General features: G+C 40.4%; 1 protein-coding gene across 3 annotated transcripts in view; it reads right to left on the bottom strand.

Annotated features, from left to right (window-relative positions):
* The window catches only part of NBAS (NBAS subunit of NRZ tethering complex), a 1,903,611-nt gene that overhangs the window by 1,119,321 nt on the left and 762,823 nt on the right, over positions 1 to 21,467 (bottom strand). For all 3 annotated transcript variants that reach the window (XM_053709663.1, XM_053709664.1, XM_053709665.1), the window contains exons 24-25: positions 11,913 to 12,098; positions 10,758 to 10,931 (exon numbers count right to left, since the gene is read on the bottom strand). In XM_053709663.1, coding sequence (XP_053565638.1) covers positions 10,758 to 10,931; positions 11,913 to 12,098 — 360 coding nt within the window. The remainder of the gene's footprint in view (positions 1 to 10,757; positions 10,932 to 11,912; positions 12,099 to 21,467) is intronic.

The following is a 21,467-nucleotide window of genomic DNA, read 5'->3' as shown; positions in this document are numbered from 1 at the left end:
ATCTTTTAAATCTACAGTGGTCATGTACTGACCCTCTTGGATCATAGGTAAAATTGTCCGAATAGTCTCCATCTTGAACGATGGAACTCTTAGGAATTTGTTTAGGATCTTTAAGTCCAGGATTGGTCTGAAAGTTCCCTCTTTTTTGGGAACCACAAACAGATTTGAGTAAAACCCCTGTCCCTGTTCCGATCGTGGAACTGGATGGATTACTCCCATTAACAAGAGCTCTTGTACGCAGCGTAGAAACGCCTCTTTCTTTGTCTGGATTGTTGACAATCTTGACAGATGAAATCTCTCTCTTGGAGGAGAGTATTTGAAGTCCAGAAGGTATCCCTGAGATATTATCTCTAGCGCCCAGGGATCCTGAACATCTCTTGCCCAAGCCTGGGCGAAGAGAGAAAGTCTGCCCCCCACTAGATCCGATCCCGGATCGGGGGCCCTCAATTCATGCTGTTTTAGGGGCAGCAGCAGGTTTCCTAGTCTGCTTGCCCTTGTTCCAGGACTGGTTAGGTTTCCAGCCTTGTCTGTAGCGAGCAACAGCTCCTTCCTGTTTTGGTGCAGAGGAAGTTGATGCTGCTCCTGCTTTGAAATTACGAAAGGAACGAAAAGTAGACTGTCTAGTCTTGGCTTTGTCCTGAGGCAGGGCATGGCCTTTACCTCCTGTAATGTCAGCGATAATCTCTTTCAACCCGGGCCCGAATAAGGTCTGCCCTTTGAAAGGTATATTAAGCAATTTAGACTTAGAAGTAACATCAGCTGACCAGGATTTTAGCCACAGCGCCCTGCGTGCCTGAATGGCGAATCCTGAATTCTTCGCCGTAAGTTTAGTAAGATGTACTACGGCCTCCGAAATGAATGAATTAGCTAGTTTAAGGACTCTAAGCCTGTCCGTAATGTCGTCCAGAGTAGCTGAACCAATGTTCTCTTCCAGAGACTCAATCCAGAATGCCGCTGCAGCCGTGATCGGCGCAATGCATGCAAGGGGTTGCAATATAAAACCTTGTTGAACAAACATTTTCTTAAGGTAACCCTCTAATTTTTTATCCATTGGATCTGAAAAAGCACAGCTATCCTCCACCGGGATAGTAGTACGCTTAGCTAAGGTAGAAACTGCTCCCTCCACCTTAGGGACCGTTTGCCATAAGTCCCTTGTGGTGGCGTCTATTGGAAACATTTTTCTAAATATCGGAGGGGGTGAGAACGGCACACCGGGTCTATCCCACTCCTTAGTAACAATTTCAGTAAGTCTCTTAGGTATAGGAAAAACCTCAGTACTCGTCGGTACCGCAAAATATTTATCCAACCTACACATTTTCTCTGGTATTGCAACTGTGTTACAATCATTCAGAGCCGCTAACACCTCCCCTAGTAATACACGGAGGTTTTCCAGTTTAAATTTAAAATTTGAAATATCTGAATCCAGTCTGTTTGGATCAGAACCGTCACCCACAGAATGAAGTTCTCCGTCCTCATGTTCTGCCACCTGTGACGCAGTGTCTGACATGGCCCTAATATTATCAGCGCACTCTGTTCTCACCCCAGAGTGATCACGCTTACCTCTTAGTTCTGGTAATTTAGCCAAAACCTCAGTCATAACAGTAGCCATATCCTGTAATGTGATTTGTAATGGCCGCCCAGATGTACTCGGCGCTACAATATCACGCACCTCCCTCTGAGCGGGAGATGTAGGTACTGACACGTGAGGCGAGTTAGTCGGCATAACTCTCCCCTCGTTGTTTGGTGAAATTTGTTCAATTTGTACAGATTGACTTTTATTTAAAGTAGCATCAATACAGTTAGTACATAAATTTCTATTGGGCTCCACTTTGGCATTGCAACAAATGACACAGGTATCATCCTCTGAATCAGACATGTTTAACACACTAGCAAATAAACTTGTAACTTGGAAATACAATTCAATTAGAATAATATTAAAACGTACTGTGCCTTTAAGAAGCACAAAAGATCTATGACAGTTGAAAATTAATAAATTGAAACAGTTATAGCCTCAATCCTTGTAAATAACACAACTTTAGCAAAGGTTTAATCCCATTAGCAAAGATAACAAATTCTGAAAGCAGGAAACAAATTACAGAATAAACGTTTTTTATCTCAGTCAAACTATAATTCTCACAGCTCTGCTGAGAGAAATTACCTCCCTCAAAATAAGTTTTGAAGACCCCTGAGCTCTGTAGAGATGAACCGGATCATGCAGGGAATACAATGAGTTGCTGACTGAAATATTTGATGCGTAGTAAAAGCGCCAAAAAACGTCACCTCCCCCTCACACACAGCAGTGAGGGAGAACAGAAACTGTCAGAAAACAGATTAAGCAACTGCCAAGTGTAAAGTATACATACATGACATTATATCGGTATGGCAGGATTTTCTCATCAATTCCATTGTCAGAAAATAAAAACTGCTACATACCTCTATGCAGATTCATCTGCCCGCTGTCCCCTGATCTGAAGTTTACCTCTCCTCAGATGGCCGAGAAACAGCAATATGATCTTAACTACTCCGGCTAAAATCATAACAAAAACTCTGGTAGATTCTTCTTCAAACTCTGCCAGAGAGATAATAACACACTCCGGTGCTATTTTAAAATAACAAACTTTTGATTGAAGATATAAAACTAAGTATAATCACCATAGTCCTCTCACACATCCTATCTAGTCGTTGGGTGCAAGAGAATGACTGGGGGTGACGTTGAGGGGAGGAGCTATATGCAGCTCTGCTGGGTGAATCCTCTTGCACTTCCTGTTGGGGAGGAGTAATATCCCAGAAGTAATGATGACCCGTGGACTGATCACACTTAACAGAAGAAATGTGTATAATTATAACTGTGTTGGTTATGCAAAACTGGGGAATTGGTAATTAAGGGATTATCTATCATTTAAAACAACAAAAATCCTGGTGTTGACTGTCCCTTTAACCTGTTCAAAAAAAAATTCACACTCACCTAAAAAGTTAAAGGGACAGTCAAGTCCAAAAAAACAGAATTTATGTTTACCTGATAAATTACTTTCTCCAACGGTGTGTCCGGTCCACGGCGTCATCCTTACTTGTGGGATATTCTCTTCCCCAACAGGAAATGGCAAAGAGCCCAGCAAAGCTGGTCACATGATCCCTCCTAGGCTCCGCCTACCCCAGTCATTCGACCGACGTTAAGGAGGAATATTTGCATAGGAGAAACCATATGGTACCGTGGTGACTGTAGTTAAAGAAAATAAATTATCAGACCTGATTAAAAAAAAAACCAGGGCGGGCCGTGGACCGGACACACCGTTGGAGAAAGTAATTTATCAGGTAAACATAAATTCTGTTTTCTCCAACATAGGTGTGTCCGGTCCACGGCGTCATCCTTACTTGTGGGAACCAATACCAAAGCTTTAGGACACGGATGAAGGGAGGGAGCAAATCAGGTCACCTAAATGGAAGGCACCACGGCTTGCAAAACCTTTCTCCCAAAAATAGCCTCAGAAGAAGCAAAAGTATCAAACTTGTAAAATTTGGTAAAAGTGTGCAGTGAAGACCAAGTCGCTGCCCTACATATCTGATCAACAGAAGCCTCGTTCTTGAAGGCCCATGTGGAAGCCACAGCCCTAGTGGAATGAGCTGTGATTCTTTCGGGAGGCTGCCGTCCGGCAGTCTCGTAAGCCAATCTGATGATGCTTTTAATCCAAAAAGAGAGAGAGGTAGAAGTTGCTTTTTGACCTCTCCTTTTACCAGAATAAACAACAAACAAGGAAGATGTTTGTCTAAAATCCTTTGTAGCATCTAAATAGAATTTTAGAGCGCGAACAACATCCAAATTGTGCAACAAACGTTCCTTCTTTGAAACTGGTTTCGGACACAGAGAAGGTACGATAATCTCCTGGTTAATGTTTTTGTTAGAAACAACTTTTGGAAGAAAACCAGGTTTAGTACGTAAAACCACCTTATCTGCATGGAACACCAGATAAGGAGGAGAACACTGCAGAGCAGATAATTCTGAAACTCTTCTAGCAGAAGAAATTGCAACTAAAAACAAAACTTTCCAAGATAATAACTTAATATCAACGGAATGCAAGGGTTCAAACGGAACCCCCTGAAGAACTGAAAGAACTAAATTGAGACTCCAAGGAGGAGTCAAAGGTTTGTAAACAGGCTTAATTCTAACCAGAGCCTGAACAAAGGCTTGAACATCTGGCACAGCGGCCAGCTTTTTGTGAAGTAACACAGACAAGGCAGAAATCTGTCCCTTCAGGGAACTTGCAGATAATCCTTTTTCCAATCCTTCTTGAAGGAAGGATAGAATCCTAGGAATCTTAACCTTGTCCCAAGGGAATCCTTTAGATTCACACCAACAGATATATTTTTTCCAAATTTTGTGGTAAATCTTTCTAGTTACAGGCTTTCTGGCCTGAACAAGAGTATCGATAACAGAATCTGAGAATCCTCGCTTCGATAAGATCAAGCGTTCAATCTCCAAGCAGTCAGCTGGAGTGAAACCAGATTCGGATGTTCGAACGGACCCTGAACAAGAAGGTCTCGTCTCAAAGGTAGCTTCCAAGGAGGAGCCGATGACATATTCACCAGATCTGCGTACCAAGTCCTGCGTGGCCACGCAGGAGCTATCAAGATCACCGACGCCCTCTCCTGATTGATCCTGGCTACCAGCCTGGGGATGAGAGGAAACGGCGGGAACACATAAGCTAGTTTGAAGGTCCAAGGTGCTACTAGTGCATCCACTAGAGCCGCCTTGGGATCCCTGGATCTGGACCCGTAGCAAGGAACTTTGAAGTTCTGACGAGAGGCCATCAGATCCATGTCTGGAATGCCCCACAGCTGAGTGACTTGGGCAAAGATTTCCGGATGGAGTTCCCACTCCCCCGGATGCAATGTCTGACGACTCAGAAAATCCGCTTCCCAATTTTCCACTCCTGGGATGTGGATAGCAGACAGGTGGCAGGAGTGAGACTCCGCCCATAGAATGATTTTGGTCACTTCTTCCATCGCCAGGGAACTCCTTGTTCCCCCCTGATGGTTGATGTACGCAACAGTTGTCATGTTGTCTGATTGAAACCGTATGAACTTGGCCCTCGCAAGCTGAGGCCAAGCCTTGAGAGCATTGAATATCGCTCTCAGTTCCAGAATATTTATCGGTAGAAGAGATTCTTCCCGAGACCAAAGACCCTGAGCTTTCAGGGATCCCCAGACCGCGCCCCAGCCCATCAGACTGGCGTCGGTCGTGACAATGACCCACTCTGGTCTGCAGAATGTCATCCCTCGTGACAGGTTGTCCAGGGACAGCCACCAACGGAGTGAGTCTCTGGTCCTCTGATTTACTTGTATCTTCGGAGACAAGTCTGTATAGTCCCCATTCCACTGACTGAGCATGCACAGTTGTAATGGTCTTAGATGAATGCGTGCAAAAGGAACTATGTCCATTGCCGCTACCATCAACCCGATCACTTCCATGCACTGAGCTATGGAAGGAAGAGGAACGGAATGGAGTATCCGACAAGAGTCTAGAAGTTTTGTTTTTCTGGCCTCTGTCAGAAAAATCCTCATTTCTAAGGAGTCTATTATTGTTCCCAAGAAGGGAACCCTTGTTGACGGAGATAGAGAACTCTTTTCCACGTTCACTTTCCATCCGTGAGATCTGAGAAAGGCCAGGACAATGTCCGTGTGAGCCTTTGCTTGAGGAAGGGACGACGCTTGAATCAGAATGTCGTCCAAGTAAGGTACTACAGCAATGCCCCTTGGTCTTAGCACAGCTAGAAGGGACCCTAGTACCTTTGTGAAAATCCTTGGAGCAGTGGCTAATCCGAAAGGAAGCGCCACGAACTGGTAATGTTTGTCCAGGAATGCGAACCTCAGGAACCGATGATGTTCCTTGTGGATAGGAATATGTAGATACGCATCCTTTAAATCCACCGTGGTCATGAATTGACCTTCCTGGATGGAAGGAAGAATAGTTCGAATGGTTTCCATCTTGAACGATGGAACCTTGAGAAACTTGTTTAAGATCTTGAGATCTAAGATTGGTCTGAACGTTCCCTCTTTTTTGGGAACTATAAACAGATTGGAGTAGAACCCCATCCCTTGTTCTCTTAATGGAACGGGATGAATCACTCCCATTTTTAACAGGTCTTCTACACAATGTAAGAATGCCTGTCTTTTTATGTGGTCTGAAGACAACTGAGACCTGTGGAACCTCCCCCTTGGGGGAAGTCCCTTGAATTCCAGAAGATAACCTTGGGAGACTATTTCTAGCGCCCAAGGATCCAGAACATCTCTTGCCCAAGCCTGAGCGAAGAGAGAGAGTCTGCCCCCCACCAGATCCGGTCCCGGATCGGGGGCCAACATTTCATGCTGTCTTGGTAGCAGTGGCAGGTTTCTTGGCCTGCTTTCCCTTGTTCCAGCCTTGCATTGGTCTCCAAGCTGGCTTGGCTTGAGAAGTATTACCCTCTTGCTTAGAGGACGTAGCACTTTGGGCTGGTCCGTTTCTACGAAAGGGACGAAAATTAGGTTTATTTTTTGCCTTGAAAGGCCGATCCTGAGGAAGGGCGTGGCCCTTACCCCCAGTGATATCCGAGATAATCTCTTTCAAGTCAGGGCCAAACAGCGTTTTCCCCTTGAAAGGAATGTTAAGTAGCTTGTTCTTGGAAGACGCATCAGCCGACCAAGATTTCAACCAAAGCGCTCTGCGCGCCACAATAGCAAACCCAGAATTCTTAGCCGCTAACCTAGCCAATTGCAAAGTGGCGTCTAGGGTGAAAGAATTAGCCAATTTGAGAGCATTGATTCTGTCCATAATCTCCTCATAAGGAGGAGAATCACTGTCGACCGCCTTTATCAGCTCATCGAACCAGAAACATGCGGCTGTAGCGACAGGGACAATGCATGAAATTGGTTGTAGAAGGTAACCCTGCTGAACAAACATCTTTTTAAGCAAACCTTCTAATTTTTTATCCATAGGATCTTTGAAAGCACAACTATCCTCTATGGGTATAGTGGTGTGTTTGTTTAAAGTGGAAACCGCTCCCTCGACCTTGGGGACTGTCTGCCATAAGTCCTTTCTGGGGTCGACCATAGGAAACAATTTTTTAAATATGGGGGGAGGGACGAAAGGAATACCGGGCCTTTCCCATTCTTTATTAACAATGTCCGCCACCCGCTTGGGTATAGGAAAAGCTTCTGGGAGCCCCGGCACCTCTAGGAACTTGTCCATTTTACATGGTTTCTCTGGGATGACCAACTTGTCACAATCATCCAGAGTGGATAATACCTCCTTAAGCAGAATGCGGAGATGTTCCAACTTAAATTTAAATGCAATCACATCAGGTTCAGCTTGTTGAGAAATGTTCCCTGAATCAGTAATTTCTCCCTCAGACAAAACCTCCCTGGCCCCATCAGACTGAGTTAGGGGCCCTTCAGAAATATTAATATCAGCGTCGTCATGCTCTTCAGTATCTAAAACAGAGCAGTCGCGCTTACGCTGATAAGTGTTCATTTTGGCTAAAATGTTTTTGACAGAATTATCCATTACAGCCGTTAATTGTTGCATAGTAAGGAGTATTGGCGCGCTAGATGTACTAGGGGCCTCCTGAGTGGGCAAGACTCGTGTAGACGAAGGAGGGAATGATGCAGTACCATGCTTACTCCCCTCACTTGAGGAATCATCTTGGGCATCATTGTCATTGTCACATAAATCACATTTATTTAAATGAATAGGAATTCTGGCTTCCCCACATTCAGAACACAGTCTATCTGGTAGTTCAGACATGTTAAACAGGCATAAACTTGATAACAAGTACAAAAAACGTTTTAAAATAAAACCGTTACTGTCACTTTAAATTTTAAACTGAACACACTTTATTACTGCAAATGCGAAAAAACATGAAGGAATTGTTCAAAATTTACCAAATTTTCACCACAGTGTCTTAAAGCCTTAAAAGTATTGCACACCAAATTTGGAAGCTTTAACCCTTAAAATAACGGAACCGGAGCCGTTTTGAACTTTAACCCCTTTACAGTCCCTGGTATCTGCTTTGCTGAGACCCAACCAAGCCCCAAGGGGAATACGATACCAAATGACGCCTTCAGAAAGTCTTTTCTAAGTATCAGAGCTCCTCTCACATGCGACTGCATGCCATGCCTCTCAAAAACAAGTGCGCAACACCGGCGCGAAAATGAGGCTCTGCCTATGCTTTGGGAAAGCCCCTAAAGAATAAGGTGTCTAAAACAGTGCCTGCCGATATTATTATATCAAAATACCCAGATAAAATGATTCCTCAAGGCTAAATATGTGTTAATAATCAATCGATTTAGCCCAAAAAAAGTCTACAGTCTTAATAAGCCCTTTTTGAAGCCCTTATTTACAATCGTAATAAACATGGCTTACCGGATCCCAGAGGGAAAATGACAGCTTCCAGCATTACATCGTCTTGTTAGAATGTGTCATACCTCAAGCAGCAAGAGACTGCTCACTGTTCCCCCAACTGAAGTTAATTGCTCTCAACAGTCCTGTGTGGAACAGCCATGGATTTTAGTGACGGTTGCTAAAATCATTTTCCTCATACAAACAGAAATCTTCATCTCTTTTCTGTTTCTGAGTAAATAGTACATACCAGCACTATTTCAAAATAACAAACTCTTGATTGAATAATAAAAACTACAGTTAAACACTAAAAAACTCTAAGCCATCTCCGTGGAGATGTTGCCTGTACAACGGCAAAGAGAATGACTGGGGTAGGCGGAGCCTAGGAGGGATCATGTGACCAGCTTTGCTGGGCTCTTTGCCATTTCCTGTTGGGGAAGAGAATATCCCACAAGTAAGGATGACGCCGTGGACCGGACACACCTATGTTGGAGAAAAACTTTCATGTTTCAAATAGGGCATGTCATTTTAAACAACTTTCCAATTTACTTTTATCACCAATTTTGCTTTGTTCTTTTGGTATTCTTAATTGAAAGCTAGACCTAGGAAGGCTCATATGATAATTGCTAAGCCCTTGAAGGCCGCCTCTAATCACATGCTTTTGTATTTGCTTTTCACAGCAGGGGAGAGCTAGTTCAAGTAAACCCTATAGATAACATTGTGAGCACGCCCGTGAATGGTGGCAGTGCACACACTGCACTAATTGGCTAAAATAAAAGTCAATAGATAATAAATAAAATGTCATGTGATCAGGGGGCTGTCAGAAGATGTTTAGATACAAGTTAATCACAGAGGTAAAAAGTGTATTATTATAACTGTGTTGGTTATACAAAACTGGGAAATGGGTAATAAAGGGATTATCTATCTTTTAAAACAACAAAAATTCTGGTGTTGACTGTCTCTTTAATTTATAACAGCAGCCGGAAAAATCTTGTAAGCGCAAGGTGCTTACTGTCCCTTTAAGTACTTAAAAGAACAATGAAAGAAAATGTATGGTAGTGCACCGGATACGTTTAACTCCAGCAATATAAAGGTGATAAATAACAATTAAATCCCAATTAGCCAGTACTTGCAATATAATTAACAATAGCAACTGTTACAACAAATCAATGAATTTAAAACCTTTCTGCACCACACTACCTAACCCTAGGCGCTGTCATTTCAAGATAAATATTCAGATTTTTAACCAATGACAGAATTGAAGATTAAGAAAACATATTAGACAATATGTATGTTAGCTCAATCAAATTAATAGACTGGTTAAAATGTATTTCTTCCATAAAAATAAACTCCCCAGAATAGATTTGTAAATGGAACGCATTTGAATACTGTCATTATTTTGTGTAGGTACACAAACTAGTGCCATAATGACACATATTACGCAAAAGAAACATGCAATCACAACTTCATTAAAGGGACATTAAACACTGAGAAGGAAATAAAAATTAATAAATTGCATCTATAAAAACAACTTTGCGATATATTTTTATTAATTATTTTGTCCCTTTTTCCTGTAATTCCATTATGAAATTGTGAACATTTCTGTTCCTGTTAGAAATAGAAGTGCAGAATATTGTTATATTCCACACAGTCATTGGCGGCACACTCTAGTGACCTATTTATAACTGTTTCTAATTGGCCACAGCAGAGATAGAAACCTAAGTTACAACATGGCAGCCCCCATTGTTTTATAGATACTAAAATATTATACTTATTTTGTCAATATTAAAACAACTAATTAACTTAAATAAATCCATCTACATGTTATTATCAGACTTAACTTTTATTTAACTACTTCATTCTATCTAGAATTTATTTCGTGTTTAATGTCCCTTTAAGTCCAAAGCAAATGGTAAACACAAGAATTATTTATGGGGAAGGCAAACTGTACTAGTAATAATATTCAAAACATCTTGGTGTAAGAATATTCAACAACTCAAATTTTATATTAATTGAATCAAATATGTACAGATCCATTTTTCTGTGGGTTGAGAAAGAAAGAAAGCCAAGTCATTTTGCCTAGGATCACGGTCTATTACAACTTTCTTATTCCACTTCTTGTGTGTAGTGCACCTTCTTACTGTCTGTTGCTCAAATTTTCATCACACTATTTTGGTATTTTGCAAGCAGTGACAGACAATAAAGACAGATTCTCTTTAAAAATGGAAAACAATATCTAAGCTTCTAAGCTACTGTGAAAATCATGAATAAACATAAGATGTTGATACAAGATCTTGTTATATTCAAAGACTGTAGTTGTGCCCATTTGAGTGTTTCTGGATGAGGAAGCAAAGCAGAGAAATTCAGGAAAGTACATCAAGCTTACATTTGGTTTGGAATGCTGAAAAACCTTCAAAGGAAGTTTAAGGTCATCTTTTGCCAGGGTAACTAAATATTCTTTCAGAAGTGTATTGGCAAACCCTGGTGTTTGAGCCTCGCAACGATGAAGGAAAGGCACCATCCACTGAAATGCATTTTTCACATAGTCTTCATCAGAAGACTGGCGGACATGAAGGGAAAAAAAAATAATTAGTATGACTTTGTCTGCAAAATGTCAAGCAATGCCTCTCACAAGATAGTGTAGCTTATTTTACAGAGTATTATTTGAAAAGGTACATACACTGCACTGTACATCTCAAAAACAATAAAATGTAAAACAAAAAGTAAAAATATGTCACAGGCAAGGGAAAAATGTGTCCTGATGATATAAATATTAATATGTTTTTACAAAGCAGTTGAATATCTCAGAAAAAGGTCAATAAACAGTTTTCAGTAGCGCTATAAAATGGCTCTTTCAAAATGTTGCAGACTAAAATATGGAAAATAATAAAAAATAATACTGCTAAAACTGAACGCAACAAAAACTAATATTACTGGTAAAAAAAAAAAAAGTAAATAATTCTGCGATTTTATTTCTATTTTTATTAGAAAACATTTTTATAGTACCAAGGCGAAAATCTTGTCAGTCTATATGTGGTGTAAGCGAGTAAACGTACACATTATACAAGGTAGAAGTCATCATCTCAGATATGTAGATCTATCTCTGATACACCTTGTCCCTGTGTCATCCAAGTAAAAAGATTGCCAAATATGCTGACTGCATTTAACTGGACTGCTGCAGCAGCTATTTAGTCAGATCATTAGGTGTTATTGTAACTGCAGAAACTGTATTTCCAAATCATTAAATGAGAAAGATTTCAGCAGGGATGAACTGGGAGTTTGAGCAGATTAAGAAAAAACATCTTTAATCGTGCCTGGTAAATATTACATCTGCTAAGGAAACTGTACAAAGTGCACCTAGCAAGAATATTTCTGCAAAGGTATAAAAATAGATTAATTTGGGACACTGCTCTATTTGATAGGCAATGCTGCATAATATGTTGTTTAATTTATTATTAGAAGAATGATATTGATTAAATGATTTCACATTTATGATAAACAAATAGTGATGTCAATATATATTCATGATGGAATCACATACATTTGCCAATAACAAGCAGAGCTTATCAATGTCTTTGATCTGCTGCAAGTCTTTTAGAGACAAGGACACATCGCAATCAGCCTCGTACACAAGTGTCTCTAGCGTGACCAGGTCATCAGTTAGCTTCTGCAGGCCAGGAACATTTCTCTCTTTTCCAAGGCGTACCAGGGAGAGCGCACAGTCGGCCTAGAAGGAAAAGGATACTGTTAGTATAGCCAACATACAGCTTAAACATACACACAGTCTTGTACTAAAATAAATTAGTTACACTACTGACACTAATAATTGCTGGTGTGAATGCACGCAAGATTAAAGGGACAGTCTACTTGAAAATGTTTATTTTTTTTTAAAAAGATAGATAATCCCTTTCTTACCCATTTCCCAGTTTTGTGTAACCAACACAGAAATATAAAACAAAATGTATTCTTACCTGATAAATTAATTTATTTCTTGAGAGTCCACAAGTCCTTATTCTTGGAATTACATCACCTGTCCACCAGAAGGAGGCAAAGACAACCTACCAGAGTTGTAAATATCCCTCCCACTTCCCCTTCCCTACCAGTTGGTCTTATAGCCAAAGAAAGAAAAAAAATAAGAAGATAGTATGGTAAAGAGGTGCAAACTTGGACTGCCACTACCAGAAAAAAAAAAAAAATTAGGTGGGTTTCGTGGATTTTTACTACCAAAAAAGATATTAATTTATCAGGTAAAAATAAATTGTGTTTTCTTTCTCATGATAGTAAGAGTCCTTACTTTTGGGAACCAATACCCAAGCTGTGGAGTCCACTAAAAAAACTGGGTGGGAAAAGGTAAGGCAGGCACCTATTTACACGGTTCCACTGCTAGAAGAAACTTACTGCCAAAGGCGACCTCCACGGAGGCAAAAACATTGAAATTATAAAATTTTGTAAAGGTATGCAGAGACGACCAATTTGCGGCCTTACAAACCTGCTCTACAGAGGCCTCATTCTTGAAAGCCCAGGAAGTGGAAACCGAGCGAGTACAATGTGCTGTAATTATTGAAGGTGGTTGTTGACCAGCTTAAAGGGACAGTCTACTCCAGAATTGGTATTGTTTAAAAAGATAGATAATCCCTTTATTACCCATTCCCCAGTTTTGCATAACTAACATGGTTATATTAATATACTTTTTACCTCTGTGATTACCTTGTATCTAAATCTTTGCAGACTGCCCCCTTATTTCAGTTGTTTTGTCAGACTTGCATTTAGCCAAGCAGTGCCCTCTCACTTGTAAATTCAGTACGTGGTCACAGTGTTATTTATATCAAACACATGAAATTGCGCCCTCTAGCAGTGAAAAACTGCCAATTGCATTGAAATAAGGGGTGGCCTTCAAGGTTTTAGAAATTAGCATATGAGCCTGCCAAGCATTAGCTTTCAACAAGGAATACCAAGAGAACAAAGCAAATTTGATAATAAAAGTGAATTAGAAAGTTGTTGCATTGCATTGCATTCCCTATCTAAATCATGAAAGTTTAATTTTGACTAGACTGTCCCTTTAACGAATCAGACTTCATAACCAAAAGACAAAGACAATGTTGTGTCCTTTTGGCCCTTTACGATTACCAGAAAACAGTACAAATAAATGGGAAGATTTACAAAAATCTCTAGTTGCCTGAATATAAAACTTTAGTGCCCTAACCACAACCAAATTATTCAATAACCGTTCCTTAGACAAGCTAGGGTTTGGACAAAAAGAAGAAACAACAATTTATTGATTAATATTATTCACTGACACTACCTTGGGCAGGAAACTAGCCTAACAGGCCCATTTATCAAGCTCCGTATGGAGCTTGAAGGGCCGTGTTTCTGGCGAGTCTTCAGACTCGCCAGAAACACAACTTATGAAGCAGCGGTCAAAAGACCGCTGCTCCATAACCCTGTCCGCCTGCTCTGAACAGGCGGACAGGAATCGCCAGACATCAACCCGATCGAATACGATCGGGTTGATTGACAGCTCCTTGCTGGCGGCCGATTGGCCGCGAGTCAGCAGGGGGCGGCGTTGCACCAGCAGCTCTTGTGAGCTGCTGGTGCAATGTTAAATGCGGAGAGCGTATTGCTCTCCGCATTTAGCGAGGTCTTGCGGACCTGATCCGCAGTGTCGGATCAGGTCCGCAAGACCTTTGATAAATGGGCCTGCTAGTCTGAAGAACAACCTTATCCTGATGGAATAGCAGATACAGATGCTCACTAGACAAGGCTGAAAATTCTGAAACTCTACAAGCAGAAGCGTTAGCCAACAAAAACAATACCGTTCAAGTCTTCATCTTGATATCTGAAGAATGCATGGGTTCAAACGGAGGCTACTGCAACACCTGAACACCAAATTAAGACTACAAGGAGGAGAAATAGGCCTGACGATCGGTCTAACTCTACTGGGAGCCTGAACAAATGCTTGAACATCAGGTAACCAAGCTAACTTTCTGTGCAACAGCACTGACAAAGCAGACATTTTTACCTTTGATTGAGCTAGATGATATGCCCTTATCTAGGTCTTCCTGGAGGAATTGAAGAATCCGAGGAATTTTCACTGAATGCCAAGAAATCCCTGATCAGAAAGACTGAAAAATATTGTCTTATATGCGCAGTGCCAGAAGAGACATTATCCTTAGTTTCTGGAGAGCAGTGATTTTGTTTACGCTAACTTGGAGGCTGTATAGCCTCAAGAACTTCAGATACTGCTGATTGTAAAGTAGTCTTAAAACTAGAAGAAAATTCAAATTCCCCCTGAGTCACCGGTACCACAGGGGAACTAGGTGTTTGAGAATGAGACTGTAGATCAGACGTGAAACAATTTCCACAAAGCTGAGCAGGTGAACACATTTTTACATCTTTACACAAAAGACATTTATTAGTGGGAAGAACAACCTCCAAAGGGGTGTCCTCAGATGAAATTGTGCTGGTTTCAGCAAGACCACTTTGCTCTATAATCAAGAGAAAATATATAACACCAACTCCCACGAGAAAAATATATTTAATAAGCTGCCCCAGCAAGCATTAAAGTTGTGATCTTAGTGTGAGAGCCCCCTAAAAAAGTTCACAGTAAGCCCATGTGTCTAGAAACAGAGTCCTCTGAAAAGTAATAAACTACTTACAAGTGCTCTTTAAAAGCACCCCACAGCCCCAAAAATGTATAGTGTGACCTGCACTAAACTGCAAGCTTTTAGGCTGTCACTATTGTAAAGAACCCTGCAGCCCCAAAATTTTGCAGCTGCAGTGTACACGCTCTATGCAGTAATCACTGTACTCCCTATGCTCCGGTAAAGTGCCTTACCCACTCCGGAGGACTAGAGAAGACATGCTGTGCATAGCTGTAGCTAAACAGCAGCTAACATTTCTGTTCCGACAAATTTAACCCCTGCATCCCGGATTGCTGCTACGCAGCATAGCACACCGCCATTGCAGCACACCACCGATTCATCTGAGAACCGGCCTGTAAACAAGGCGACCAGATTGTAGAGATACCGGAGCTGGTGGTCAATAAGAGACAACCCCATAATTGAAGGTTCTCTATATTGGGCATAATAGTGAGGGTGAGCCTGACCCTCTCCTCTAAATACCCAATCCATACAGTATATCTTAATTCCTGACCCTCACAGCAGCAAAAACCTATCAATTTGTGCCCAAACTGCCACTGTGAACAGTCACCCAAAACTAAAAATGAGGGTAATAAAATTGAATCCAGTAATACAGCAAAAATGTACTTACTAAGCACCCTAAGATCCCATACTGTTACTACAACAACCAGGTCTCTAGCAGAGAAGTACATACATCTGGCCAAAGAAGAAGGAGGCATGGGAACGTCCCAGCAACACCTGTGACCATTATAGTGCACAATATTTTACAAAAAATATTTATATTGTACCAACCTCTAATGTTATACCCTCTTTTCTGGGAACTATCATTTGAGGGTAAAAATAAAATCTTATGTGAACAGCTCTCTCCTTGCCCTCTGCTTGACGAGGCAAATAAATACTTGGAGGGAAGGAAGGAAGTCAGAGGGATATTTGCAGCTCTGGTAGGTTGCCTCTGCATTTTCCTGGTGTACAGGTGATGTAATCCCAAGAGTAAGGACTCATGAACTCTCACTACCATTAGAAAGAAATATACTTTTTTTACTACCTTGTATCTAAGCCTCTGCAGACTACCCCCCATATCTCAGTGCATCTTTTGATGGACTTGCATTTTAGCCAATCAGTGCTGACTCCTGCATTACTCCACTGGAGTGAGCACAAAGTTATCTATATGACACACATGAACTAGTGCTGTCTAGCTGTAAAACAAACTGTCAAAATACACTGAGATAAGAGGTGGCCTTAAAGGGCATAGAAATTAGCGTATATGAGCCTACATAGGTTTAGCCTTAAACAAAGAATACCAAGAGAACAAAGCAAATCTTATGATAAAAGTAAATTGGAAAGTTGTTGAACATTGCATGCCCTATCTGAATCTTGAAAGTTTAATTTTGACTGTCCATTTAAGAAAGATAGGGTCCATGTTGAAATTAAGTAAAAAAAATATGAAACATGAGGATATATAAATTTATGAAAGAGAAAGTGTGGCAGTACTTTTTTATTGTACAATGGCATTCTGATTGTAACATGTTCATTACATTCATTACAGCATGAGATTTATTTTAATTACTGATCCTTGTAAACAATTTGTTTAACCCCTGCAGAAGTCAAGCTCAGGAGTCACATGCCTTGCAACCCTTGTACAGAACAAAACCAGTGCAGGTCCGACTCAGAACATTATGCTGCTTGGGTCCAATAATAAAAACATGTTGCCAACTCTGTGTCTCCTATGGTCTAAACCTAATCAAAGTGAGCGCAAAGTCTGAAAAATTACAAAATTCAACAGATTCAAATTTCTAACAAGAGGATGTTAACGCCCCCCTTATGGACCCTAGTTTGTGAATGGATTTTCTTTTTGTAAAAAAAAAAAAAAAATCCCCCTATGTGCCACCCCGTCAAATGCTGCCTGGGTCCTGTGCTCCCACCTGATTTAATTACAGAGCCGTGAACCCTGAACCAATGAGCCAATCAGAAGCATCAACCACACATTGCATCCTAAGTCTTGGAAATTTTAAATAGGCTGAAGACACAAAGAAAGAGTGAAAAGTAGGCTTTCATATGCCACTAATGAGTGCACTGAAGTTTTTATAAATAAAATAACATAATTTATGCTTACCAGATAAATTCCTTTCCTTCCGGATAGGGAGAGTCCACGGCTTCATTCCTTACTGTTTGGAAATACAACACCTGGCCACCAGGAAGAAGGAAAGACACCCCAGCCAAAGGCTTAAATATCCCTCCCACTTCCTCATTACCCCAGTCATTCTGCCGGAAAAGGAACAAGGAAAAGTAAGAAAATAATCAGGGTATAAATTGTGCCAGAAGAATAAAATAAATAATAGGGGGCCGTCCTTAGACAAGAAAAAACGGACGGGGCCGTGGACTCTCCCTGCAGCATGGAAAAAGCTGACAACACACCTGACAAGCCCAGATGGAAACAATGTATGGCAAGATAACTCCAAGAGGACTAACAACACAGCAGAGACGGCATCCAGATTAGTCAGCACGCTTGATCCGTACTGAGAAATCCTTTTTGCTGCCTGATCTACAATGCAGCCAAAAAGACATCCATAGAATACTCCAAAATCGTACTGATTATGATAATCCTCTCTGCTGCATCTATTTTCACCTTGCAGCAGAGAAGGTATCCGCAGTACTACAATGTTAGTGCAAAAAAGTAGAAGCCTTTCCGCTGCATAGTCGCAGCGCAGCAGAGAAAAGGCATTCACAACACTTGAAGATGTTCCTGTAATGATATCTCTCCCTGCAAACCTCTCTGCTGCATAGTTACAGTGTGGCACAGGAGGCTTCCAGAGCACAGAAAAACTCTCACTCTAAACACCCGGGAAGGAGACAAAGGAATGCGCAACAATGGCGCGTAACTTAGCCCCGCCCATTGTGGGCGTCTCCAGATCAAACTCCCGGGCAGCAAAAAGTAAACGGCAGTCGTGTCTTTACCAATGATAAAAAACAGTCATGCTGCAACAGACATACTTCAGAACTAATCTCCCAGTCGGCTACTAATATGAATAAAGCCAACGGAACTAGCTCTGCACCTACCCTACATACCCTTAACGTGTAAGGATAAACCTCCCAGACGGCTATAAAGTAAAATAAGCCTTTGGGAGCTGCAAACATGCTAGATTTTTGTATAACAAAAAACAGAGCCATTTCCCCGCGTCCTCCAGTGCCTGCATGCCTTGCCAGATAAACTGTCCCCCTCCCTCTTAGGGCAAGAGTTATCTAGTGTCCATTGTAGGGTATATAGAGTGCCAAATTTTACAGTGTATGTATCTTACCAGAAAAAAAAAGAATTTAGCACTTACCTCAGAAAGCTGCCCCGCAGGAGGACAGCCCACCCAGCTTGTGAGGTCCTCTTCCTCACATTGGCCTGTGGAACAAAAAAAGTACTGACTATATTTTCTTCCATCAGACTTTTACAAACAGGGCAGCAAACCATGTATGGTAGGTGCAGTGAGAATTATGTCCCACAAGTTACCACAAGTTACCCATAAAGCCACCAAAAGCTCTACTGTAGAGACTGATATGGACTATGGCTACACCCTAGGACAAAGCAGCACAATCTTGTACTACTTTAAAAATAATAAACTCTTGATTGAAGAATCTAATCTAACACCTCAATTTACCTCTTCCTATCACTAACGTAGGCAAAGAGAATGAATGGAGTGGGAGGGAAGGGAGGAGCTATTTAACAGCTCTGCTGTGGTGCTCTCTGCCTCCTCCTGCTGACCAGGAGGTGAATATCCCATTAGTAATTAAGATGATCTGTGGACTCATCGTGTCATAAAAAAAAAAAAAACTATATCTATTTAAAAAAAAGTTTTAAGTGCAAAATTGATTGATTAGGGGGCCCCTCTTGAAAGTTTTGAGCATTCAGGAAAGATTTCCAACATTCTAAAAGTTTCTACAAGAGGAGGAACACTTAATCGTAGCAAATGCAACTCTTGAATAATTGAATAAATGAACCAAAATGACACATAGCTTTAAAAGAACTCTCCAACAAACTATTTTAAGAGGTGTTATTGGATAATCAGGCTTTAAGCCCCTGGGATCTACAGACATGCAAAATAAAATAGTAGACAAAGAATCCATGTACACAATATCCATAAAAGCATCTCACAAAGAACAAAACAAAGGGAGTATAAAACAGTTTCCTATGACATGAATGGGAACAAATATGGACAGAAACAAAAAGAACCCCACTCAAATATAACTCATAAAAAATTTCTTTAACATAAGATTACAGATATGAACAGGAAGTGTTGAAATGTTTCCATGAAGATGGCATTTCTGAAGGTTGTTAAGAGTTCTAAAAGCGGTAATAAGAGACAAATAGCAGCTATATTATAATCGTGCACGTGCATAAGTCTTGCTCCCTTAAATATTTACTGTCAGCCTAAGCACAACACAACTGAAAAAAAGTGCGAAAACATAAAATTGTTGTAAGAACTGTACATAAGAAACATATTTGTGTAAAAAGAATTTGGGGTAAAGCAGGGGAACTAAACCAAACATCCTGAGAAGAATCAAATACTTTATTACCCCTGGGATCCTGCATTATTTGCTCATACAAGATGTGTAACATCTAACTAATAACAAGTATGTTAGGACATTAAACAAACAAAACTAGATAAGGATTTCATATTGACTAAAGATGATTATTATATGGAAAGGCAAATAAAGCTTGTGACAGTGAGAGGATAACTGTTAAAAATATATGTTTTAAAAAAACAGTACAATATCTATCCAAAAATTGAGCTGGATACCTTTTCTAATTAAATAATTAGGCCACAAAGTTGAAACTTATGGAGTTCCCAAAAGCTTTTCGCTTCATTTGTAACATTACTGTAACTAGATCTGCATAACAAATCCTGCAAGGCCAAGGTGGGTCATCAGGATTACAGACAACTTCACTTGCCTTATCTTGGAAATCACTCTGGGAAGAAAGGCCTGATGCGGAAACAGATAACAAGGCTAGGAACTACTAGAGCATACACTAACTCTGCCTGAGGACTTACCCCCTCCTAAGCACCTTTTTAAAAAACTAAAAAAATTGTCAGAGGTACAATGTGCGCTAAGCTAAACTGCAAAACAAAGTAGGAGAAAAAAACAAATCTGAGGACAGAAAAAAAAAAAAATGCTCCTCCGAGCATGTGAAAAAAACTGATAACTAAAAAGGACATTTGGAACGCCAAAACCCGATGCACATAACCTTGTAAATGTGTGCTAACCCAACGTGAGGTTAAACTATACATGGAAGTGTGCTAATCGCACAAGCAATAACCCGACGTGCACAACCCTGATATGCATAAACCAAAGGCCGACACACAAAAATAAGCATGCCAAAAAAGCAGACGAAAGCAAACATCAGGGGAATAGAGAAAAGGAACAGTCCTAGGGCCATATATATTAGAAAATATATAAATATCTATAAAAAGTGCATAAAACATAGCTAAATGAGTGTCTAAATGTTAATAAAAAATATTTACCAATAGACTCTCATCCACTAGCAACCAAGCAGCAAACGGCCAAATTAGCAGAGGTTGGACCCCAAGATGGCCCCCCAATGTGAAAAACTTGCATCTGGAGAGATCACAGTCCAAACAGGATAAAATATATTGGCAACCTTGCCTCCCCTGCCGTCACAGACCCCCAGATGGCTGATGATACAGTTTATGATAAAGGTTTGAATAAACCTTAGGAAATGTAACAATAGGAATATAAATTAAGTTTAAACAAACAACAACCTTATCATTACAGCAAGAAATTATGTGATCGATTCCCAAGCGAGTTTAACAATAAAACCATTCAGCAAATAGTAGCTGAAAAAGAAAGACAGGGTCAGGAATAAAAAATAAAATAAAATGAAAAATGAGAGCAAACAAGGTGTCAGCGATTAAAAGCAGAGGAAGTATGATAATTAGGTTCTAATAAGGTGTATATAAATGTGGCACCCACTTACACCAGATCACCTCTCTAGGAAGAATCATATTACAATGTGAGAAAATGAGTCACTTGCCCATTGAAAAATAATTATAAAGCTGAGAAAAGAAGCAAAAAAATGAAATATTATTGTTTGGGTTTTCCTATAGCTTATGATTAGCAGGTCAATGAGATTCTCTACAGGTGTTTGAAATGTCATCATTAACAATAATTATGCTCTCTTATGAGATAATTGGTCACTAAAATGCCCTTGCACATCCTGTAAATGCTTCAGTTCTGCATCCTATTATCATAATAGTATTTATAGATATCCCTTGAGAGAGAGCGAGAGAGAGCGAGAGCGCGAGAGAGAGAGAGAGAGAGAGAGCGAGAGCGAATTTGTGCACTAATATTTAGTCCTGTATTTTTTATTTGATTTTTTTTTTAAGAAAGCATATTATATGTTTATTAAATTATGATATCATTTTTGTTTAGATAAAGAGTGCAATTCCTCTTTA

The sequence above is a fragment of the Bombina bombina genome, chromosome 4 (genome assembly GCF_027579735.1).
Source record: "Bombina bombina isolate aBomBom1 chromosome 4, aBomBom1.pri, whole genome shotgun sequence".
NCBI lineage: Eukaryota > Metazoa > Chordata > Amphibia > Anura > Bombinatoridae > Bombina > Bombina bombina.
The sequence above is the reverse complement of the archived record's forward strand: the minus strand, read 5'-3'. Positions and strand labels throughout refer to the sequence as shown.